This window comes from Nomascus leucogenys, chromosome 5 (genome assembly GCF_006542625.1).
Source record: "Nomascus leucogenys isolate Asia chromosome 5, Asia_NLE_v1, whole genome shotgun sequence".
Taxonomy (NCBI): Eukaryota; Metazoa; Chordata; class Mammalia; order Primates; family Hylobatidae; genus Nomascus; species Nomascus leucogenys.
In genome coordinates, this window is record NC_044385.1 from 24598858 (window position 1) to 24625158 (window position 26301).

The window sequence follows — 26301 nt, forward strand, 5'->3', positions numbered from 1 at the left end:
CGGCCTCAACCTAACGCGGGGCGGGGCCTCGGGGGCGGGGTCTCGGCGGGGCGGTCGCTTTGGAGCCGCAAAGTTTGGCTGTGGCGGCAAATGGGCTTGGGCGGCTCCTCGGCGGGTGGCGGTGGTGGCCGTAGCGGTTCCTCCTGGCCCTGTTAATGTCGGGGCCAGGCCCGGGGAGGATGGCGCCCTAGAACCCGGCCTTGCTGGGGTAGGGGCGGGAGGGGACGGGGTGGGGACCGGCCATGTCGGAGGTGACCCGGAGTCTGCTGCAGCGCTGGGGCGCCAGTTTTAGGAGAGGCGCCGACTTCGACTCTTGGGGCCAGCTGGTGGAGGCGATAGACGAGTATCAGATGTGAGTGACTAACCGCGGGAGCGGGCCAGACCGGCTCCAGTCGTGCGCCTCTCCCTTGTTTCTGTCGGTGTCTCTCATCACTGTATCTGCAGCCAAGGCTTCTCAGGGTGGGGCTCCGCAGGCACTGGGGCTGAGATCCCTCGCCACCAGCCCCAGCGAGGCTGCTCTGGGGACAACGGCTCCTCTCTCTGGGGTGACTCGCCTTCTTCCCCCTCCGCCTCCGCAGGGACAGTTCCATTCAACAGGTAGCCCTTCTTTCCTGGGGCGCAGGCCCTAGCAGGCTATCTACTTAGTTCCTTTCCACCGTCTCGCGGGTCCCCCACTTGGCAGTCAGTTTCCTTTCCTCCTCCTCTCCCAGGTTGCCTTTCCTCGATTTCCCTTTGAAATTCTCTGAGGAATACTTGTGTGTTCTCCGCCCACGTTCCAAGGATGAGTGGCCTTGCTCTGTGTCTTCCTCCTTCCATGTGTAGGAAAGAGGGAACTGTTTGCGATTGAGGGGAGGCGGGGGGGCCCAGGAAGCAGCGAGGGCCAGGGATACCAATTCTGCCAAAAGAAGGGTCTCCTCTCGCGCTCCTTCTTCACCCCTCTTTCTGGTGAGCCGTGTTTTCAGAATTCCACCTCGATTTCGTTTCGGTTTCTGGGACTGTTATTTGGTAGGCTGTGAGTCCCACCCACCCCCTCGCTCGGTTGCCTTGGGTGGAGTCCGCGCAGGATGTGAACAGAAGAGAGCAAAATGTGAATTAATGGACCGCGCACAGGAGCACCACTCCCTCCTTGGATCCCTCCTCCTTTTCCTGTATATAATGTATAGCCGCAGGGTATAAGTGAGTACCAGTTTCCTTGAGCAACCTAAGACCAATTTCTTGCCCTTTCTGGTTTCCACAGAAAACTTCAGGGATGTCTTAAAAAATAAAAGACAAGATTTATATACACGTAAACCCTTGCTTAGGTTTTTGCACATTTTACTGAACTTGAGAACCATGTGTCAAAATGCTATTGTTTGCAAACTCGCCATTAATTATTCTTTGTTTAAAGCAAGTTAATGTTTGAGATTTCACTGAGTATGAAACCGTGTATGAGTAGAACACCCCCGGCCTCCCCCACCCCCCTCCGCCCCCGACACACAATGATTTCTGGAAAGAATACATGCTTGATACTTGGAAGATCTAAACTCTTATCCTCTCCCCACAATAGTATTTGTTTTTATCTATTAAGATAATTTAAATGTGTAGGTACTGACTTTGAATTGCCTGTAGTTTCAAAAGGCTCTGATAAAAACCCGTGCTCTGGGCCATTTTGCGATGTGTAACAACTACTAGCATTTGTTTTGCACTTTCACATGATTTCATTTGCTCTTGCAATAACCCAGTGAGAATATAGTTATTCTCATTTTACGAAATGAGGAAACTGAAGCTCAGGTTAAACAGATTACTCAGGTCACAAGCTGATACCACTGAAATCTGGGATTTAAAAAAGAAAATCCAAATCCTGTCTCTACTACAGAGTGCTTAAGATGTACTGAGAGAGTAATTCTGTAAGTGAATTAAACAATTATAAGATTTTCTTTCTTACTGGAGAACACACCCTTCCATACTGTAGGCAATTAGACAGTAAGCACCTATGTATACCCATTCTGTATATTAACTAATATTGCATAGCTTGAAATAGAAAGCCATCTCTTACTTGTGATGTGGTGAGACCTAGCAGCTGTTGACACTGGGCAGCCGACTTCACAATGGAAAGTGAAGAATACCGTGTCCAATTGAAATTACAAAGGAAAATTGAATATGCAAGCTGTTTAGTTTGAATTTCTAGGAACATGAAGGCGAGGGTGATAGGCACGTGCAAATCATTGTTGGACCTCAGTACTAACCATTGAACTTCATGATCCCAGTAGTCCTCAAATTATAAAAACTGCCAGGGTCAAATTTCAATGAAAACCTGTAATGATTGGCTTAAATTCTGTAAACATGTAGGCTACGTATAAAATGAGGTCAAGAGTTTAAAATTACCTAATATATCCAGAAATGAATGCAAATTATCTTTTTCATTTGAAATATCTGGGAGGAAAGGCTGCAGCAAAATAGACCAATTGGGGGCCACTATAATGATGTAAACAAGAATTGACAGGATTTAGTTATTGACTGGATATCGAGGGTGTAGAAGGAGGAAGAGTCTAGGATCGTTGGGATTTCTAATTGGGTAGGCAGCAATCTTATCACCATACAACACACAGGAGCTGCTTTATGGGAGGGATGTAGGGGGAGAGATAGTGCATATCTGTATTATCATAATGTAATAATGCTGTAGCTTAAACAATTTCATGACTAAACAAGTAAGGGTTGGGAATACAAAGATGAATAAAATTTGATTTCTGCCCTCAAAGCACTGAGAATCCAATGGAAGATTTTTAGAGTAACTGGGTGTTGCAATTACAGAAGTATGAAAAGAGTAAGTGTTCCCACATTCCTTGCTATTTCCTGAAATGTAGTTCTGCCTTAGGGCTCTTGTATTTGTTTTCTGGGACACTTTTCCCCCCATTATCTGTTTGGGTCACTTCGTCACCTCCTTCAGGTCTTTGTTCAAATATCCTCAATGAGGCTGTCTCTGGCCACGCTGTTTAAAATTGCAAAGTCTCTTGTCCACCCCCACTGCCTCTATCTCAGTTTCACACCTCCTGCTCCCCATCCTGCTTCATTTTTTCATTTTTTTCCATGGTACTTACCACAGTCGAAAATGTATTTTTGTTTGTTTTGTTTTTTTCTGAGACAGAGTCTTGCTCTGTCGCCTAGGCTGGAGTGCAGTGGCGCGATCTCGGCTCACTGCAACCTGTGCCTCCCGGGTTCAAGCAATTCTCCTGCCTCAGCCTCCTGAGTAGCTGGGATTACAGGCGCCCGCCACTACATCCAACTAATTTTTGTATTTTTAGTAGAGACCAGGTTTCACCATCTTGGCCAGGCTGGTCTTGAACCCCTGACCTCGTGATCCACCTGCCTAGGCCTCCCAGAGTGTTGAGATTACAGGCATGAGCCACCGTGCCTGGCCACAGTCGAAAATATCTTTTCTGTATTTGTTTTGTTTACTGTCTCTCTCCCCACTGGAATGTAAGCTTTTTGAGGGTAAAGTATGGGCGTATGTTGCAGGGTGTTGGGGTGGTGTCTATTTTGTTCTCTACTGTATACTTAGTGTCCAGAGTAGTACTAGGCTATCCACACATCATTGTTTGTTTAGATATTATGTAATTATTCTATTGAATGGATGAATTTAGGAGTATGCTATGGGAACATTAAGGAGTTGATGCCAAAATACTATTGGAAGATTTAAATGAATTCTGTCAAGACTAAAATAGTCATCCAAAGTATTAGATGGTCAATTAAAAGTAACTGCATTTAGCTATCTGGGGATATGTGGCCCCTAACTTACGGTAGAGTGGCACAGAAACTGTTGCTCAGAATCAGACATTTCACAGGATCAATCCTGAGATATTTATCTAGCACATGGATACTCAATAAATACCTGCTAACTGGTCAGGTGTGGTGGCTCACGCTTGTCATCCTAGCACTTTGGGAGGCTGAGGCGGGCAGATCACTTGAGGTCAGGAGTTCAAGACCATCCTGGCCAACATGACAAAACCCCCTCTCTACTAAAAATACAAAAAAATTAGCCGAGTGTGGTGGTGTGTGCCTGTAGTCCCAGCTGCTTGGGAGGCTGAGGCACAAGAATCGCTCGAACCCAGGAGGTGGAGGTTGCAGTGAGGGGAGATCGTGCCACTGCACTCCAGCCTGGGTGACAGAGCGAGACTCGTCTTAAGAAAACAAATAAATATCTGCTAAGTTAATCGATGAGTCTGAAGACTGGATAATGGCCACTGTCATTTTTTTTTTTTTTTTTTTTTTTTTGAGATGGAGTCTCACTCTGTCGCCCAGACTGGAGTGCAGTGGCGTGATTTCAGCTCACTGCAACCTCCACTTCCCAGGTTCAAGTGATTCTCCTGCCTCAGCCTCCCGAGTAGCTGGGACTACAGGCGCGTGCTACCACACCTGGCTAATTTTTTTTTATTTTTAGTAGAGACGAGGTTTCACCATGTTGGCCAGGCTGGTCTTGAACTCCTGACCTCAAGTGATCTGCCTGCCTTGGCCCTCCAAAGTGCTGGGATTACAGGCATGAGCCACTGGGCCCAGCTCCACTTGTCATTTTTGCTGTGCTTTGTGTCTGTGCTACTTTAAAGTATGGTCCACAGATTGGTGATGGTCTGTAAACTGTTACTGCTCTGCAGTAAGATAAGGAAAGAAATTGAAAGTAAGCATGTAGAAACTTTATAGCAATTTGACATCCTCATGATATTTTTGAAATTGTATTTTACAAAAGTATTAGTCTAGAACAAATTTGGGGGAAAAGTAATCCTTTGCTACAGATGGTTTGAGAAGCATGAATTTCTATGTCACGGAATGCTGTGGGGTTTCCAGGAGTTACTTGTGTATGTGCTTAAGGTATGTTTAAAACTCTCCCTTGAGAATAGTCCCGTTTTACTTATAGGTACCTTTGTAGGTTGAGATGAGTCTCTAGAGAAGAATATTTGACAGGTTTATTTCACTTTTCCTAATAGAATGTCAACTTTTATTTGCTCATCTAATATTCAGAACGTGTAGATTTCCCTCAGTGGACAAAATCAGATGTCACTTTGTCTTAAAATGGTATACTCATTTGTGGATATAGAAAATTAATTTTTCATGTCGGCTTAAAAAGTTCTTTTTATGGCTGGTTCCAGTGGCTCACGCCTGTAATCCCAGCACTTTGGGAGGCCTTAGATGGGTAGAATGCTTGAGCTTAGGAGTTCAAGACCAGCCTTGGCAACATGGCAAAACCCAGTCTCTACAAAACATACAAAAATTAGCCTGGTGTGGTGGTACACGCCTGTGGTCCCAGCTACTCAGGAGGCTGAGGTGGTAGGATTGCTTGAGCCCCGGATACAGAGGTTGCAGTGAGCCAAGATCATGCCACTGCACTCCAGCCTGCGCAAGTTTTTTTTTTTTTCTCCTGTCTTCAAAAAAAAAGTTATTTTACAAACAACTTTATTGAGGTATAATTTATATACATTTAGAAATTCATCTATTTTACGTGTACAATTTAATGATTTTTTAGTGAAATTTACCAAGATGTGCAACCATCATTACAGATGTTAGAAAATTTCCATCAGCCCCACAAGACACCTAGTGTTCATTTGCAGTCACTCCATATTCCCACTCTAGCCACAGACAACCACTGATCTACATTTTGTCTCTATAGATTTGTCTTTTCCAGACATTTCATGTAATTTGAATCATGCAGTATGTGCTTTTTTTTTTTTTTTTTTTTTTTTTTTTTTTTTTTTTTGAGGCGCAGTCTCACTCTGTTACCCTGTGCAGTGGGGCAGTCTAGGCTCACTGCAACCTCCATGATTTTCGTGCCTCAGCCTCCCGAGTAGCTGGGATTACAGGTGCGCATCACCATGCCTGGCTAATTTTTGTATTTTTTGTAGAGACAAGGTTTCACCGTGTTGGCCAGGCTGGTCTCGAACTCCTGACCTCAAGTGATCCACCTGCCTCAACCTCCCAAAGTGCTGGGATTACAGGCATGAGCCACTGCATGCCGGGTGTGATCTTTTGCATCTGGCTTCTTTCATTTAGCATAATGTTTTTAAGTTTCATCCATGTTATAGCATGTGTCATTGCTTTTTTTTTTAATTGGTGTGTAATACATTTTATGGATATACCATATTTGGTGTATCCTTTCACTAATTGGTGGACATTTGGATTGTTTCTACTTTTGGACTGTTATTAGTAATACTGCCCTGAACATTCAAATGCAAGTCTTTGCGTGGACATATATTTTCATTTTTCTTGGGTGGGTACCTGGGAGTGGAATTACTGGGTCATATGATAAATTTATGTGTAACTTTATCAAGAAACTGCCAAATAATTCTCCAAACTGGGTGTATCATTTTATATTTGTACCAGCAGTGCAGGAGGGTTCCAGTTTCTCCATATCACCAGCATTTGTTATTGTCTTTTGGATTATAGCCATTCTAGCAGGTGTATAACACATACCTCACTGTGGTTTTAATCTGTATTTCTTTAGTGACTAATAAGGTTGAGTGTCTTTTTGTATGCTTCCTTTCCTTCTGTAAATTTTTTTAACTGTCTTTTCAAATCTTTTATGCTTTTTAAAATTGAGTTTCCTGTCTTTTATCTATTGAATTGTAAGTGATCTTTATATATTCTGGATACAGTCTTTTATCAGATATGTGATTTGCAAATATTTCCTCCGATTCTTTTGCACATTTTTTTTTTTTTTTGATGGAGTTTTGGTCTTGTTACTCAGGCTGGAGTGCAGTGGTGCAATCTTGGCTCACTGCACCCTTTGCCTCCCGGGTTCAAGCGATTCTCCTGCCTCAGCCTCCCCAGTAGCTGGGATTACAGGTGCCAGCCACCACGCCCAGCTAATTTTCGTATTTTTAGTAGAGACAGGGGTTTCACCATGTTGGCTAGGCTGGTCTCGAACTCCTGACCTCAGGTGATCCACCCACCTTGGCCTCCCAAAGTGCTGGGATTACAGGTGTGAGCCACTCTGCCCGGCCTTGCATAATTTTTAGTAGCAGAATTCTTTTTGAATCAAGCATCCTTCCTTTCCCTATTGCCAATCAGCATTTGAACAGGAGTGTAGAATTACACCCTTCTGACAGTGATTCTGCTTAGGTTGATTGCCACCACTGCAAATTATGTGTAGAATTACTCAAAGAAAGAAACTCATTCCACACTGTAACTTCCCTGAGTTCAGGGATGTATAGTTGATGTTGTTAAGGATACAAAGTATAGATTCCTCGGGAGTACTCCATGTAGGTGGTAGGCCAGTAAGAGTTAGAAAAGAAACCAAGTACAGAACAAAGACAATGGCTATGTTGTTTCTATTTGTACCTTCTCCTGCATAGAATCCACAAAAAGTGAGTCTATGAATGACATTTTAGGGAAAATATTATGAGGCTTCCAACTTTGGGAGAAGAGAAGTAAGTGAATGGAAGCAGTTCAACTAAGTAACACAGTGGAGCTATCTTGCAAATATTAAGGTTTTTTTGAAGCTAATTCTTGCTTTATGTTAAGGAGGATGCAAACCTTTCATAAATCGGATAGAGGCCATCAAGAATAAGGTACTTTATGCCTTATCTTTAAAGACATGATTGCATAGAACTCCCATCTAGTACATTTTATTTGGAAACATAGACTATCTTCTGCAGTTGGCTTGGTAGAAAATCTAGCACTTGCTACCCTTTGTATTCCTGTTCCTATTGCCCACCCAGAATAGTACATAGTATGCTTGGGAGTTTAATTTTCAAATTCTTTTGCTAGTTTTTTTCCCGTACATTTTTTAAAAATTGAGATAAATATCATATCACATGAAACTTACCAGTTTAAAGCATACAATTCCATGGTTTTTAGTGTATTCACAGTGTTTTACAACCATTTCCACTGTCTAATTCCTGAACATTCCCATCACTCCCAAAAGAAACCCCATACTTGGTATCAGTTACTCCCAGTTCCCCCATCTCCTGGCAACCACTCATCTGCTTTTTGTCTCTGTGGATTGATCTAGTCTGGACATTTCATATAAATGGAATCATATAACGTATGATCTTTTGCGTCTGGCTTTTTTTCATTTAGCATAACGTTTTTGAAGTTCATCTGTGTTACGCATGTTAGTAGCACTTCATTCCTCTTTTTGACTGAATAATTTTCCATTGAATGGATATACCACATTTTGTTTATCCATTCATCAGCTGATGGACATTTTGGTTGTTTTCACTTTATGGCTGTACATTTGTGTTCAGTTTTTTGTGTGTAAACATATGTTTTTCAGTACCTAGTATTTTGAAATTGCTGGGTCGTACAGTAACTCTATATTTAACTTTTTGAGGAATGGCCGAATTGTTTTCCACAGTGGCTGGTGCCATTTTACATTCCCACCAGCAATATCTGAGGGTTCCAGTTTTTCACAGCCTGTCAGTACCTGTTATCTTCTCTCTCTCTCTTTCCCCCATAAGGATGCAGTTCCATTTTTTAAAAAATTGTACTCATTCTAGTGGGTATGAAGTGATAGCTCATTGTGATTTCAATCTGCGTTTTCATAATGACTAGTAATGTTGATCATCTTTTCATGTGCTTATTGACCAGTTTATGTCTTCTTTGGAGAACTGTCTATTCAAATCCTTTGTCCAAAATTGGTCTTTTTATAGTTGAAACCATAGTTTGTAAGAGGATTGACTTTTACAAACTAAACTATATAAGTTTTTTGCTGTCTCAGAAATAGCTTTGGGTCCTCATTGTTGAGCTTGGATTAATAATATAGATCCATCCATTAAAAACTCATGCAAGGCCTAGCTATTTTTAAGTATAATGATAATTGGACAGACAATGATTTCTGTTGCTGATTGGTGGAGAATTTGCTTTATTTTCCATGAAAACATGTTTTCAAAAGTATATATTGATAGTCGGATGTATTATTACCACTTTGTCATTGCTGTAATTTGGATTAGGACTAATTTTACTACCAAATAATGACAGACTGATAAAGTATCTCTGGTTGGTATTATCACTGGTGCTCTCTGGAAGTGTTTAAGCAGAATCTGGACAACTACTTATTGGCTTATTATAGAAAAAAGTCATGCATACTAAAGAAAGTTGGATTACATGCCCTTTGAGATTCTTTCCAGCTCTGTTTTTACTGCCTAGAGCTGAAGTTTGTCCCAGTGAAATGGTATGAAAAGTATTGTATCGTATTTTCATCATCATTGTATAAAGAACTTGTTTTTTTTTTTTGAGAAGAGTTTGTTTCTCAATGTAGATTTATATTTTAAAAACAGGACAAGATATAATTGTACTTCACATTGTTAAAAAGCTTTAAACTGTACACTTTGTTGCAGTAGTTTGCTTTTCTTCCATTCTGAAGAATATGTTTTCTTCTTACAGATTAGCAAGACATCTACAAAAAGAGGCCCAAGCTCAACACAATAATTCTGAATTCACAGAAGAACAAAAGGTACCATAAAATAATCTCTAGATATATCAGATTCCAAACAAAAAATGTTTTGTCTTTTGAGTTCATTAAGCAAAACAAAAAACAACAAAACAAAAACAAAAAACTGTTATACTTAAGTAAAAAGAATGATATTGATTATGCTTTGCCTAACATTAAGTGATTATTTAGAGATACCATATGACTTATCACTTTAAAACAATAAAATTGTTGTACTCAGCCATTTAGGCTTTGCTTAACTTTGCTTAACTTTAGTGGAGACCATCCATGCTTTCGCTGAAGAGGGGGAGAACCCAATCCACACTTTGGTGAAGATTGGGGAAACCCAGAGACTGGAGTGTGTCTAGAGTCCTTGGGAAAATAGAAAGATTGTGGGTAATTGCATTCCACCTCAACACTTACTTGATTCTGAACTTTCCTAACTCCTATCTACCTTCTCTCAGAACAAATACACACAAAAAGCAAAAGACCAAGACACCAAAACACCTCTCCACTGAAAAAAATAAGTTCAAGTCAAGAATTTGGCATAAAAATCCATCTGCAAAATAAATGCATAAGGTTGCAAAATGTTTCAGTCGTGCGTTTTCTCCTTGAGTTAAATTTTTTGTATGTCAAGTTGAGTCTCTACACTGTTAGTGATTATGAAAAATGGGCGACTGAAGCTTTAAAAGAGTGAGAAGAAATGGGAGGAAACAACTCCCATTTTCTCTTGGCTCAGAGTATCTAGTGTTAAGTCAGTGTTTAATCTTGTAGATAATGAAAAAAAAAGTGTCAGTCTATCCCCCATCTCTTAAGAAAAGACAGTGTGAAAACTGTGGTGACTTAATTTGCTCTCATTCTTTCTGTACGAAGGGAGTGGTAATGATTTTTTGCACACTTTTACAGTAAGCCTAACAACATCCATTTTAGTCTATTCATCTATGTTCATTTGACCCTTATTTATAGGGGTTTGGGAAGAAGAAGCCCCTAAAGATTAGGGTTAGCCATATTTCTTACACAAGTTTGTATATTTGCATTTAAAAAATATTTAGGATCTACTTTATCTAATGTACTTTTTTATTTTGTATTTTAAAAAAATCACTACAATTTAAAAGAATTTTTTTTTTTTATTTTTGGCTGGGTATGGTAGCTTATGCCTGTAATCCCAGCACTTCGGGAGGCTGAGGCGGGCAGATCACTTGAGGTCAGGAGTTTGAGACCAGCCTGGCCAACATGGTAAAAGCCGTCTCTACTAAAAATACAAAAAGTAGCCAAGTGTAGTGGTGCGTGCCTGTAATTCCAGCTACTAGGGAGGCTGAGGCAAGAGAATCACTTGAATCCGGGAGGCAGAGGTTGCAATGAGCCGAGATAGCACCATTGCATTCCAGCCTGAGCGACAGCCAGAGCAAGACTCTTGTCTCGAAAATAAATAAATTTTAAAAAAAAATTTTTTTTTCTTAGTATTTCCTAATATATGCAATAGATATTAGGAGTCTTAGGATTTTAGCTCTGGAAAATAATGACCACAGCGGAAATTACTGATTTGCTTAAGGAAAGGAGCCTCTGTAAAATCTGAAATTTCTCTAGGAATTGATTAGGAAATGATCAGTTGGCGTCACAGAATTGGGAGTTACAGTACCTAAATTTTGATAAACAGAATCTCAGATAGCCACATATCTAAATTAATAGCTGTCAGAATGTGTTATGAATATGGAAACAGAATGAAAATTTAGGGAATTAAAAAATGTTTAATCTTTAATCACCTGTTTGAGTTTACTTACATCCTGTTTCCAGCATATATTGCTGAGGTATAGGACTTCTGAGCCATGTGACCTCAAATATAAAGTGATTTGACCTAAAACACACTAAAAATTATATTTAAAAAAAAAAATACCACTGGGCATGGTGCCACATGCCCGTAATCTTAGCACTTTGGGAGGTCGAGTTGGGAGGATTGTTTGAGCCCAGGAGTTGAAGACCGGCCTGGGCAACATGGTGAAACCCCATCTCTACTGAAAATACAAAAATTAGGTAGGCGTGGTGGTATAAGCCTGTAGTTCCAGCTACTTGGGAGGCTGAGGTGGGAGGATCACCTGAACTCGGGAGGCGGAGATTGCAGTGAGCTGAGATCATGCCACTGCACTCCAGCCTGGGTGACACAGTGAGACCCTGTCTCAAAAAAAAAAAAAAAAAAAAAAAATCAGGAAATGAGCCTATCATATAATGATTAGACTAATGAGAAAAAATTAACTTTTTCTTAATTTTCTTTAACTTTCTAAGGCTGAAGCTGGTGTTTGATAATGCTATTTAGTTTTAAATTTATAGCTATTCCTTAGCAGCCACATGGCCATGGTCTTTTTTCAGCTTATCTTTGGTTGCAAAGACCCACAGATCTTGTACCCCAAAAGGACCAGGAGGCAGCATGACGTAGAGGAGAGAGCTGAGATCTGGAGTCAGAAGACTGGGAGTCTTGCTCTTGCTCTGGCTGTGGCCTTAATTTTCTTATGTATGAAATGAGGGACTAGAAAACTCTAAATGATCTTCAGAGTATCCCTGAATCTTCTCATGTCCTCTACTTTGAAGTGTTCTGCACTTCCTTCTTTACTGGAGGCCTGATTTCTGAGGCATTTATTATTTATGATACCTGCCTAGGAGGCATTTGTGGCTGCTGGTTGAGACTAGAGAGAGAGCTTGTGCCTGCCTGCCTATTCTTTGGGCTTGGATAAGGAACCCCAAATCACTGTGTACTACATTGTGAATATAAGGCAAATTGTATGCCTTTAAAAGTTTTTCTTAGCCGGACGCAGTGGCTGATGCCTGTAATCCCAGCACTTTGGGAGGCCGAGGCAGGCAGATCACAAGGTCAGGAGATCGAGACCACGGTGAAACCCCGTCTCTACTAATAATACAAAAAAATTAGCCGGCGCAGTGGCGGGCGCCTGTAGTCCCAGCTGCTCGGGAGGCTGAGGCAGGAGAATGGCATGAACCCAGGAGGCGGAACTTGCAGTGAGCTGAGATCACACCACTGCACTCCAGCCTGGGCGACAGAGTGAGACTCCTCTCAAAAAAAAAAAAAAAAGTTTAATTTTCTTTAAAAATGCAAGGAAAACATTCACAGTGGGCCAAAAAAGTCATACTGACATGTAGGCCTTATTTCAGTGTCACATAAGGAAGAAGTTATCAGAGGCTCTAAATTAATAAATGGTTAGAAAACAGAGATCTTCCAGGTGTATTCTGGGGAACATTGGTTCTGAAAAATTAATAGATGTTATTTGAACAGATAGAGTTTGTGACTTCTTGGGACCTTTAGTATGCACACGTGTATGTTGAATCTTTTAAAGAGTTTGGGCATGTAGTATTTTAAAATTTATTTGCTTTTGGAAGTCTCCGTCTCCCTTCAAAGAACATTTCATTGAGTCCAGTGTTCTGAAACATATTATGGGAAATTTTGATATAGACTGTTGGATCTGCAAAATTAATTAAATGCCAGACCTAGCCAAAGGAGAAAAAACTCAATTGTGTTTTCTTCAAAAGAGGAAAATGGAGAATGTTTTTTACATTATGCTAAGCAAAATTGTTGTTTATGTTTTTTATTTTGAATTGAAATTTTTATGCTTTTACTATTTTTAGTGTTTTTGTAGCAATGGCAAATCTTAGAATTATGCTAACCGTTCAATAGTTTGCACAACTTTGAAAGAAGATTAAAAACAAAACAGCCGGGCGCGGTGGCTCACGCTTGTAATCCCAGCACTTTGGGAGGCCGAGGCGGGCGGATCACGGGGTCAGGAGATCGAGACCACGGTGAAACCCCGTCTCTACTAAAAATACAAAAAAATTAGCCGGGCGTGGTGGCAGGCGCCTGTAGTCCCAGCTACTCGGAGAGGCTGAGGCAGGAGAATGGCGTGAACCCGGGAGGCGGAGCTTGCAGTGAGCCGAGATTGCGCCACTGCACTCCAGCCTGGGCGACAGAGCCAGACTCCGTCTCAAAAAAACAAAACAAAACAAAACATACTTTGGCCGGACGGGGTGGCTCACGCCTGTAATCGCAGCACTTTGGGAGGCGGAGTCAGGCAGATCATGAGGTCAGGAGATCGAGACCATCCTGGCTAACACGGTGAAACCCCGTCTCTACTGAAAATACAAAAAATTAGCTGGGCGTGGTGGCGGGTGCCTGCAGTCCCAGCTACTCGGGAGGCTGAGGCGGGAGAATGGCGTGAACCTGGGAGGCGGAGCTTGCAGTGAACCAAGATCCTGCCACTGTACTCCAGTCTGGGCAACAGAGCGAGACTCCATCTCAGAACAAACAAACAAAAAACATTTTTAAAGTGCTTTCTTTATGAAACTTGTTACTGTCTAGCGCACAGTGAGCCCTTAAAAATATTTGATGGGCCAGGCGTGGTGGCTCACGCCTGTAATCCCAGCACTTTGGGAGGCTGAAGTGGGCGGATCACCTGAGGTCTGGAGTTCGAGACCAGCCTGACCAACACGGAGAAACCCTGTCTCTACTAAATATACAAAATTAGCTGGGCGTGGTGAGACATGCTTGTAATCGGAGCTACTTGGGAGGTTGAGGCAAGAAAATCACTTGAATCCGGGAGGCAGAGGTTGCAGTGAGCCGAAATCACACCACTGCACTCTAGCCTGGGCAACAAGAGTGAAACTCTGTCTCAAAAAAAAAAAAATTTGATGAATAAATGCTATTCTGTGTCTTAGGTTGTTGATATTTATTCACATATGATTGTTATTTAAGACAAGATTAATTGTTTTTTAGATAAATTCTCATTTTTGAGAGAGTAACTTACATTCATTTTCATGATATTTATTTTAAATCTAACGAGCTCTAAAGCAGAACTACTGATCTCTAAACTTTATTAATTGGTGATAAATAGTATAAAAACTTCATTTTTTATTCTTAATATTCTCAGCAATTTCTGGTGTAAAATAAAGTTCATGATACTTATTTAGTCCTCTTTTATGATTAGTTCACTTAGCTTTCATTTCAATTCCTGATAGTGTTGTCATTATAACAACTGGGTTTAGTAACCAACGAATAGCTGCCAAAAGCTTTCATTCCACTGAATTCCTGACTTTGGTGTAGTAGATTTTCTCAAGTAAGTTTCTGGACAGAATAGAATATCCTGTCTCATGATGCTTAGAAAGCGTTTCCCTGTCTTGAGTCAAATTTGGTGGTAATGAGAATTCCAGCACTATATGCTTGTTTTATATTTTATAAGGCTCTCCTTTCCACCCTTACCCTCATCTCTTCCCCCTCAGTTCTACCCCCACCACCTCCAGCTCCCAACTAGACAGTAAATTACTGGCTGTTTGAATCTAAAAAATTAAGTCTGGATTAAGTGACAATATTCTACTTTATGTGTATTTTTTAAACCTATTTTTTCTTACACAGATTGAATACATTTTAGCAAAATTAACTTAGCTCTTTAATTGTCCATTTCTATTCCATCTTTTCCTTTAACTGATCTTTTGAGCTGTCAATTCTCCTAGCAATGACAATTAATAGCCAATATTTTGAAAATGAAAGCATTTTCCCATTTATACCATATTGGATATGAGCAGTTAATTTGAGTGCTAATAATTCAAGTCTTAATTGTCAGTACATATACTCTGACACGTGTGAACTTGTGCTTCTTAATCATTTTTCTGAGTCACCTGTTTCTAAGAAAAGTGAAACAATTACAGTAGCAAGCGCTTGATTTTGATATCAGTACATTCTAAATGTTTTAGAAGTTAATGCTATAGCTGAAATGATAGTGTTCCACTCCTTTTTTAATACTGAGGTTGGGTGTGGTTCCTTAAAATAGTTATGAATAATGCCTGTGGAGGTATTTTGCCATAGTTCAGTAGATTTCTGTATTAAAAACTGTTGCAGCCAGGCACAGTGGCTCATGCCTGTAATCCCAGCACTTTGGGAGGCCGAGGCGGGCGGATCACCTGAGGTCAGGAGTTTGAGACCAGCCTGGCCAACATGGTGAAACCCTGTCTCTAATAAAAATACAGAAATTAGCTGGGTGTGGGGGTGGATGCCTGTAATCCCAGCTACTCGGGAGGCTGAGGCAGGAGAATTGCTTGAGCCTGGGGGGCGGAGGTTGCAGTGAGCCGAGACCGTGCCACTGCACACCAGCCTGGGCAACAGAGCGAGACTCCATATATTAAAAAAAAACAAAAACAAACAAACAAAAACCTGTTGCTTCTGCTTCAAAAAATGTTTAAATTTAAAGTAGTTTATTAATGGACTCATAGTTGTTAAACTACAACATTTTACCTTAAATGTTAAAAGCATGAAATCACATCGATTTTATAGTAAAGAAAAGAAAAGAAAGTAATGCTTTAAAAGACTTAGTAATTGACATATCTCAATACAGACAAAATTCTTTTTAAAAATCAGTTTTCAAAGAACAAAAGTATAGCTAAATAGTATTGATATAAAAATATTGCTTTGTTGTATATATTGCTGTATTGCATAGAAGGCATTGCTGGTCTGCCACCATACCACCTGGAATGCTCCCAATCTTGTATGATCTTGGAAGCTAAGCAGGGTTGGCCCTGATTAATACTTGGATGGGAGAAGGCATTGGTGCCTAGGGCAAGTTACTTAACCTCTCTGTGCTTCAGTTTTCACACTTTTAAAATGGTTCTATCTAACTCATAGAGTTATAATGAGGATTAAAAGAATTAATGTTTGTAAATCACTTAGGAGAGCCTGTCACTTAGTAAGTGCTCAGTAGTTGTTAGCCATTGCTATTACTATTATATTTATGTTTAGAATTATTTACTAGTTTTGTTAGAATTGAGTGGCGTGTTTGAATAACAATAATTTGAGGATATTGGATTCTATGTAGAAAAGACTATTGCTGGTTTCTATGCAACAGTTGTTTGAGAGAGTGAATAAATCTATGAATATCGTGAAATCTTTTGCAGTTGCCACATGTAAATGTAATTTTCAAATGTAATCTTTAAGTTTTCAGAATAAAATTGGACATCTTCTAAACTCTTGTATTGGGATTAAAAAGAATTTTTAGAGATTGTGGAAATGGTTCAATATTGTCACTTGTTCTTCGGCATCGAGTCGTATCTTGTTCAGTAGTGGTTTATTTTGTGAGTTGTTGTATCGCTGTTTATTGTAGATGTGGTAGTTGTATAGTGCCAACTTGCATAAGTGCTAGGGGCCAGGACAGCACTTGTTACTCCTCTTTGCTCCTTATTCACCTTCCAAAGAATATTGATAAAAGAGAAAACCACCAAGTCCAATTTACTAAACTTTTGCAAGTTATCAATACATTTAGAAAAACATGCTTTTTCTTTCCCAGAATATTTCATTGTACAGGCATTGCAGACATTCTGCATAAATACTTTTATGATCTGGATTTATTCCTAATAAAAACTTAAGAAATATCTCTTTTGGAAGGACTTAAAAGCCTTGATGGGCATAATTCACCTGCCTGCCCTGATATATGTTTCTTATATGAATCTCCCTTTTTCCACCGTAGTTATTCGTATTTTTGTTCTGATTACTATTTACCTGAACAATTGGAATAACCTGATTGATTTTGCCTTTAGTCTTTGCCCTTTCCTACTTCAACCTATGTATACTTTTATCACAATAATCTTTTTTTTTGAGATGGAGTCTCACTCTGTTACCCAGGCTGGAGTGCAGTGGTGTTATTTCAGCTCACTGCAACCTCCACTTCCCAGGTTTAAGCGATTCTCCTGCCTCAGCCTTCCCAGTAGCTGGGACTACAGGCATGCGCAACCATACCTGGCTAATTTTTGTATTTTTAGTAGAGACAGAGTTTCACCACGTTGGCCAGGCTGGTCTCGAACCCCCAACCTCAAGTGATCTGCCTGCCTTGGATTCCCAAAGTGCTGGGATTACAGGCGTGAGCTACTAAGCCCAGCCACAATAGTCTTAAAGTGCAGATCTGAAAGAGGTAAAGAAAACCAGAAAACAAAAAAAACCCTTCTGTGTAATTACTGCTAAAGTAATCACAGTTTCCTCAACTGGTTATTGAAGGTCCACCTCAGAATGACAGCCCCCTTCTCTCAACTTTACTTTTCCTTCTGCTTTCAGTTTGAGACTTTAGACAATTGAACCATGACAGTTTTCTAAACTCTTTAATTTTAGAAATCCTCCTGGTCGTTGGGGCTTGATTCCTAATACAGATCTTGTTCTGTTTCTTTAGGTCATATAATGGCATACCTTGCTAAAGCTCATATAATCAAATGTCTGCTTTATTTTATAGTGATTCTGTGTGTGTCTTATCTCTCCTAATGCAACATGAGCTTATTAAAGGCAAACACTATCTATGCCCTATCATTAACATCCATTTTATAGCTCATGTTATATGAAACAGATCCAACTATAAAATTTACCACCGTTTATCACAAATACCAGTTTTGCTTGGTGTTGCCTATATATTTAATTAAACAAGTTGGTGTTGGACTTAAGTCTAAATTAATTATACCATTGTGCTAACTTTCAGATATTTTTAAGCCTTTTAAAAGGTGAATTATACGCTTTATGGAGAAGAAAAGGTGAAGCTTGGAGCAGAAGATACCAGGCAGCCCTTTAAATCATATCTACAGCTGTCATCAAAGCAAACTTGATTTAGAATTAGTTGTGGCACATTAGGTCAGGGGAGAATATATTCTCACCTTCTCTCCCTCATCCCAACCCTTTGCTTCTTATTTCTTTTTTCTAAAGTCTGAAAGATGCTAGAAAGAAATAAAATTTAACTTATTTAAGAGAATTATGGATCTTTTATTAATAAAAATTAACCTGATGATTTGAACTAACAGTTATGATAATTTTGGTATTTATAGCTTTTTTTATTCCCCTACAGAAAACCATAGGCAAAATTGCAACATGCTTGGAATTGCGAAGTGCAGCTTTACAGGTAAGGAGTTTTTCTCCTCTCTAATACAAGGAAAATAAATTATTCTGTATTATTCTGATAAAACATTAGAAATTTATGTCAAAAGCAGTATTGTCTCAGAAGTGTTTTATAACATCTATTAAATTCATACTTTTTTAGTTCATATTTGTAAATTGTAAAATAAAAGATATGACTTCAATTTTTTCTGTTATTTTTGGCCTGAGTGTTCCAAAAATAAACAAAAACCAGTTTGGGACTTTTCATTTTCTACCTTGAAAGCAAGAAATAGAATCCTTTTGAGTATTTGGTTCTTGCCACTTAGAAGACAGGGTGCAGTGAAATCCTTCTAGTGAAAAGATGTAATATGCTTATTTTAAATTTAGTCCACACAGTCTCAAGAAGAATTTAAACTGGAGGACCTGAAGAAGCTAGAACCAAGTAAGTTGAAGTTTATATTTTTTTGTGATACTCCTTTGGAAAAATAATCTATCATAGATGTTAAGGCTATTTAACAAAGATTCTGATTTGATTTATTTCTGTTAATATCTAGTCCTATGTGATTTTTTGGGTGCTTTTGTTGCTTCTGTAACATTTGTAGTAATTATTTTTTGGATTTTACCTTCGTTGTAGGATATATGAGGTTGTACCTCATCTAAATATGTATTAGCCTTTATTTTGTCTTACTCACTTTAATAAAACCACAATTACTTTGGTAAACATTTGCAGCAGCATCTAGTGGAGAATATAAAGCTTTAGTCATTGATGCCCATTTACACTACATGTCATTGAAAACTACAGTCCAGCTGTTGGAGCTGCTCTGCAAAATACTTTTTTGTTGTCTTCATTTTCCTTTCTCTTTAGAACTTTTTTGAAGTAAATAATTTCTTCAAATGTTTTGGTGGTTAGTATGCTGCCAAATAAAGCTTTTTTGCTGGTTCACATAAATGTTCTTTGCCATATGGGCAAAGGCACAAGTGTTGAATATAAAACTAAATGAATATAAATCAATATTCTCATTTTTCATTGAGACAAGATTGCACATCTTAACATTATTATGTAAATAGAGTTTGTTTATCCAAGTCAAATATCTAAGTAGGGAATCATAAAATCATAGCATTTTAGAACAGAGAAAGGAGTTTTAAGAGTCATATAGTTGAGTTCTCTCACTTTATGGTTGAACAAAGCTGAAACGATTTGCTCTATTTCACTTCAGCCCTTAGTAGCCTCTTTTAAGGAAAATTAATGACTATAACTTGCAGTATGTTGGACTAGGTTGGTTGTTATGCTGATATATTCTTCAGAGTTTTAAAAAAATCTCTTGAAAATCATGTCTGAAATTCATACTGATTGTGAAAATACATTTAATTTGCTTATAATCCTCAGTCACATACTACTTCTTACTCAAACATATCTCCTCATGACCCTGTAAAATTCCCTTCCATAAATTCATCCTTCAAAGTCCCTCAGATGTCCCATCTTTCTCTGTTCCCCTAGCCATATTAAACTCGGCTTCCTATCTTTTATAGTAACACTTTTTATATCCATCTTCATTGTTTGCCCTGTATTTGTTTCACTCCTCAGAGAGATTGTGAATAACCTTTGTATTTTTCCCACAGAGCCTAATTCAGTGCTTTGTATGTAATATGGGCATGGCAAATTTTGTTACATTGAATAGAATTGAATGTCTTCAGGGAAACTTCTCATAATTAAAAAATAATCTTTCAGGTGGGAACAGTTACCCATTTTGCCTACCACAAAAATGAAACACGTCAGTGGCAAAGAGAACACATGTTGATATTTGTGTGTGTGTCATTTCTAGAGTGTAAGCTTCAGGAGGGTGGCAGGTCCATGCTCCGTGAGAGCAGGCTGGGAGTGCAGAGTTTTTACTAGTCCCCCACATCTGCCATTCAGAGGTCCTCAGTGTGTAGAGTCTACTGAGTGAGCCAGTGAGTCCCCAGCCCATGATGTACTTTGTGTTCATTTAATACCTTCTGTGAAATTATAAACTCACCTCTCCCCTTCTCTGCCTCCTCCTAAAGTATAATTAGTAGTACTAGTGGAAGGAAAACCCTATGTAAAGTTTAAGGTAAATCCTGTTTTTAAAGGCATTAGAATCCCTGTTATTCTATAGTTGGTGAAAATGGAAACCTATCCTACAGAAAATAAGAAAGGATCTGTTTTTCCTTCCAAAATTATCCACATAAATTTAAGTATTTGATACACTCTACATTTGTAAAACAAAATAATGAAAGGTTATTATGCCAAAACAAACATTTCCTTTTCAAAGCATTGATACCTAAGAAAAGAAAATACTGTTTAATTCTTCTATTACAATACAAATGGAAGATATTCCTAGTAACCGATACAGTTTTCAACTTTTTTATTGGTGTTTTATACAAATGTAAAGGTTGATTTTTTCCCCATTTTATTATTAAAATATTACTATATGTTTTTGTTTCTTATATGAATGACACATGGTCTTTTTTGTCACCTGTTCCCCTTTCCCATTCTTGATATCTAATACAATATTATGTTAGTGATTAATTGATATTTATTGAGTTGAATTAATCATTTACTCACAATGAGCTATCATGTACGAAGTTTAGAAAGGATGTTCTTATAATTTTTTTAAAAAATAGTGCTTTTTAGTGAGATCTGAAATGCAAGGATTCTAGTCGGCTAAATAGTGGTAGAGAATGAGTTATATAATAATGTAGGTTTATACTTGTACTTTAAATTTTTCTATGTAATTTCATGATTGTAATTCTGACAACACACTGAAGGAAATGTTCTTGTTGTAGAATTGAGGAAATTGAGATTCAAAGTGGCTATGTGAATGTTCAAGTCATTGGCATAATTCTTGGGCTAGGATTTGATTTCAAATCTTCTAACTTTCATCTTCTGCCACTTCTGCCTTGCTTATCAAACTTCTGCTATACAGTTGATTCTGTTCCTTGAACAAGCCTGACTAGTTTTTGCCTCAGAGCCTTTGTTGTTGCTCCAGGCTGTTTGCTAATCCCTGGGAAGCCCTTTCCCTACAGCTGCCTGCAGATGGTTCCTCTCATCCTAGGTCATGGCTCAAATGTCTTCTAATAATTTGGTTTTGAAAGGCTTACCCTGTCTACCTTAGCTAAAGTTTTCCCTCTTCTCTGCTTAATCCATTTACACACTCATCCTGTTTGTGTCCTTTATAACACTAATCACAGTTACATTATCATACTTGTTGGCTTATTGCTTTTTCTGATGAGAGTCTGAGATCCATATATGAGGGTAAAGACTCTCTGTCTTGATCACTGTTCTCTTTAGCACCTAAATCAGTGACTGGAATATTAGAGGCACTCAATTCATATTTGTTGAGAAGAAAGAAAGAGAATGAATGAGCATCTAGACACCAGCCTCAGAGTTCTTTCTCACTGGAGGGTTTGGTATAGATTACATACATAAGAATGAATATACTATGGATTATGTATATAAGATTATATATATAAGAAGGTATAGATTATATGTATGAAGAGTATAGATGATATATATATATATATATAAACGTATACATTATATATATATATAAAAGAAGAAGATGAAGGAATGTTGGAGTAAGTCATGGAATTGCAACATGCAGTCTCTGGATTTCCTTCTTTGGGATGCCAATATGCCACACCCATTTTAGCTCTAAACTGCAGGACTCCAAAATTAAAGATTGAATAAATTGAGTACAAAATCATGGAAGCCTTTTAGGTCTTCCAGTTAATGCCATGAATTCACTTTAATGTAATCACGGGTAGTTACTGGCCACCCATAAGGCCAGAAATGAAACTGAATTACATACATACCCTTCAGAGGTAGCTAGAATTGTAAGATGCCTCTCTTTAAGTTTACATGCCAGAATGTAATCATTGAAATATAGATTGGTCACAGCCAGAACACAGCAGGTGGTCCCATATTGTTTGAAGTCTTCTCTTCAGGATAAATCCCTCTTTGTGAATGTGTGTACATAAATATGGAAGTACATGTGTATATATACATACGTATGTATATAACTGTGTATGTATACATACGTATGTATATATACACATTGTATGTATACATACGTATGTAAGTACATATGTATGTATATATACAATCATTTGTCACTTAATGACAGGGATGCACTCAAGGAAATACATCCTTAGGTGATTTTGTTGTGTGAGCATCATAGAGTGCAGTTACACAAACCTAGATGGTATGGCCTATACGGTATAGCCTATTGCTCCTAGGCTACAAACCTCTACAACCTGTTACTGTACTGAATACTGTAGGCGGTTGTAACACAGTGGTAAGTTTTTAGGTATGTAACCTATCTGAACACAGTAGAAAAAGGATAGTAAAAATACATATAAAAGATAATAAATGGTATACCTTTATAGGGTACTTACTATGCATGGAGCTTGCAGGACTGAAAGTTGCTTTGGGTGAGTCAGTGAGTGAGTGATAAGTGGATATGAAGGCCTGGGACATTATACCCTACTGTAGACTTATAAACACTGTACAATTAGGCTAAACTAAATTTATTATAAAAATTATCCTGTCTTTAATAACAAATTAACCTTAGTTTACTGTATATAAACTTTATTAACTTTAACTTTTTGAAACTTTTTGACTCTTCTGTAATACCATTTAGCTTAAAGTACAAACACTTTGTACAGCTGTACAAATATATATGTATGTGTGTGTGTGTGTGTGTGTATATATATATATATTTTTTTTTTCCTTGAGACAGCTTTTGAGACAGTCTGGCTCTGTTGACCAGGCTGGAGTGCAGTGGCATGATCTCCGCTCACTGCAACCTGCATCTCCTAGGTTCAAGCAATTCTCATGCCTCAGCCTCTGGAGTAGCTGGGATTACAGGCGTGTGCCACCAGGCCTGGCTAATTTTTTTGTATTTTTAGTAGAGATGGGGTTTCGCTATGTTGGCCAGGCTGGTCTCAAACTCCTGTCTGCCAGGGATCCCTCTGCCTCAGCCTCCCAAAGTGCTGGGATTACAGGTGTGAACCAATGCGCCGGCCACAATAATATTTTTTCTTTATGTCCTTATTCTATAGGTGTTTTCTATTTTAATTTTTGTTTGCTTTTACTTTTTAAACTTTTTTTTTAACAACTAAGAAACACACACACATTAGCTTAGGCCTACACGGGGTCAGGATCATCAATATCACTGTCTTCCACCTCCACATCTTGTCCCACTGGAAGGTCTTCCAGGGCAGTAACACACATGGAGCTGTCATCTCCTATGATAACAATGCCTTCTTCTGATACCTCCTGAAGGACTTGCCTGAGAGTGTTTTATAATTAACTTTTTTGAGGGGGAGGCTGAGGCCTGAGGTCAGGAGTTCGAGGCCAGCCTGGCCAACATGGTGAAACTCCATCTCTATAAAAATACAAAAATTAGCCAGGTGTGGTGGCTCACACCTGTAATCCTAGCTACTCGGGAAGCTGAGGCAGGAGAATCGCTTGAACCTGGGAGGCAGAGGTTGCAGTGAGCCGAGATCATGCCATTCTAGCCTGGGTGATGGAGCGAGACTCTGTCTCAAAAAAAAAAGAAAATAATTAACTTTTTTTTAATAAGTACAAGAAGTACACTCTAAAATAATGACAAAAAATATAGTAAGTACCGTAAGTTCTATGTAAACAATATACTATAAAAAGTATAGTATATACCAGGCAGTTGGAATTTTTCAGCTCCATTATAATCTTATGGGACCACTGTCATATGTGTGGTCTGTCGCTGACTGAAACATTATTATGTGGTGCATGACTGATTATAATAATTTTTTAAGACTCAGAATGCCAGGATTCAGTATAATAAATTTTATCATAAAAGAAATATGAGAATTATAAACTTGCTGCTACAAACTACCAGTTTGATGGCATTGAGAAGAAATCTCAGAGCAGAGAATAAAATGTACTCATGTGTCTCTGACTGGGCATCTTTTATACAACTTTTCTTTTCTTGCAACAGAGTATCATTCTTGCAATGGCATGATCATGGCTCACTGCAGCCTTGACCTCCCAGGCTCAAGTGATTCTCCTACCTCAGCCTCCTGAGTAGCTGGGACCACAGGCCTGCTCCACCATGCCTGGCTAATTTTTATTTTTATTTTGTAGAGACAGGAGTCTCCCTGTGTTGCCCAGGCTCAAATCTTTTAATTAAAGTACTATAGGGAGGAGGCATTCTCTTTTTCTGGTAGCCCCTGTCTCACCTAGGAACTTGTAGATGGGACTCATTTTCCATGAGGGCTCTGAGACTCTGGAACTTGCTCTTCTTGGAGATCTGACGTTACTCTGAAGATACTGGTACCTACAGTATATCATGGATATTTTAATTTTGCTAAGACTTCAGTGGACAAATGTACTGTGTAGCTCTCAAATGGTGGTAAGGCTGGGAATTTAAAAATACATATTAATATGCACAATAAAATTGATTAAAAATTAATCATTTAAGATATAATTTTTGATTTTGCTTCGTGGAAGAATTCATGTTTCTTTATCTTCTTATTCTAGTCCTAAAGAATATTCTTACATATAATAAAGAATTCCCATTTGATGTTCAGCCTGTCCCATTAAGGTAAAAGAAACATTTATATTTGTTTTCTTATTTTATTTTATACCTCTCTCAGATATTTCTGAGTTTTCTTAAATATCAACTTTGGTATTATTGATATCATTGACATCAACAATGATAGCAGTATATCAGCATTTTATTTTATTTTAATATTATTATTTTTTTGAGATGGAGTCTTGCTTTGTCACCCAGGCTGGCATGCAATGGTGCTATCTTGGCTCACTGCAACCTCCACCTTCCAGGTTCAAGCAATTCTTCTGCCTCAGCCCCCCAAGTAAATGGGATTACAGGTGCACGGTGCCACACCCAGCTAATTGTTTTGTATTTTAGTAGAGATGGGATTTCACCGTGTTGCCCAGGCTGGTCTCGAACTCCTGAGCTCAGGCAATCCACCTGCCTTGGCCTCCAAAAGTGCTAGGATTACACGCATGAGCCACCGCACCTGGCGTATCAGCATTTTTTTAATAATAGCATCTTGCCTGGGAAACGAGTATCTGTGAGGCTTCACTAGTATATTTAGTTTTGCAGTTCGTTGTTTTTTCTGCCCTTTTTTCATGTAGAAGAATTTTGGCACCTGGTGAAGAAGAGAATTTGGAATTTGAAGAAGATGAAGAAGAGGGTGGTGCTGGAGCGGGGTCTCCTGATTCTTTTCCTGCTAGAGTTCCCGGTAGGTATCACTTATTAAAAATAAACCTTACTTAACTGCCACCAAAGTCAGGGTGTTTGAAACTTACTTTGGTATTTGCTAGTGGGGCAGTACAACCACTCTAAAGCTCATGCCAATCTTAGGCAAATTTTATTGGCAGTAGCTATTTCATAAGTATGGTGTGAAGTTATCTTACTATCTGTGTCAGGGGTCCTCAGGACCATCCCCATGTTCAGTGATTCACTAGGACGACTAACAAGGCTCACTATGTAGTTGTATTCATAGCTAGGATTCATTACAAGAGAACACAAGAACGAAATCAGCAAACAGAAAAGGCATACGTGCAAAGTCTGGAGGAAACCAGATGCAAGCTTTCAAGAATCCCCTTCCAGTAGAGTCACATAAAATGTGCTTAATTTCCTGTGCAACAAGTTGTGACAACATATGTGAAATGCACAATGTGGTCTACTAGAGAAGCTCTTTAGAGTCAGTGCCCAAAGCTTTTACTGGGGACTGATTATGTGGGTACCTTCTGCCTGGCACAGACCAAAATTCCAGATTACAGAGGAAACAAGATGTTTAGCACAAACCATATTGTTTACACAGTTTAGGCACAGTGACCATTCTTATCAGGGAATGGTGGGAACCCTCCCCAAATCCAAGATCCCAGATGCCAGCCATGGGCTGACCTTGCAAGGAGGCTTTCTAAGAATAACAGTCTTAGGCCTGCTATGTTAATTCTTTTCTGTATACTGTCATAAGTGCT

General features: G+C 38.9%; 1 protein-coding gene across 2 annotated transcripts in view; it reads left to right on the plus strand.

The window, feature by feature from the left end:
* Positions 1-62: 62 nt before the first annotated feature.
* Positions 63-26301, plus strand: part of AIDA (axin interactor, dorsalization associated) — a 44360-nt gene continuing 18121 nt past the window's right edge. Inside the window, exons 1-6 of one of the 2 annotated variants that reach the window (XM_003265065.4) lie at positions 63-352; positions 9352-9421; positions 18259-18312; positions 18675-18729; positions 24829-24892; positions 25450-25556. In XM_003265065.4, coding sequence (XP_003265113.1) covers positions 243-352; positions 9352-9421; positions 18259-18312; positions 18675-18729; positions 24829-24892; positions 25450-25556 — 460 coding nt within the window. In that variant the 5' untranslated portion in view covers positions 63-242. Of the gene's footprint in view, positions 353-4761; positions 4843-9351; positions 9422-18258; positions 18313-18674; positions 18730-24828; positions 24893-25449; positions 25557-26301 lie in introns of those variants that run through there. The other variant, XM_030812834.1, reaches the window with a different exon arrangement.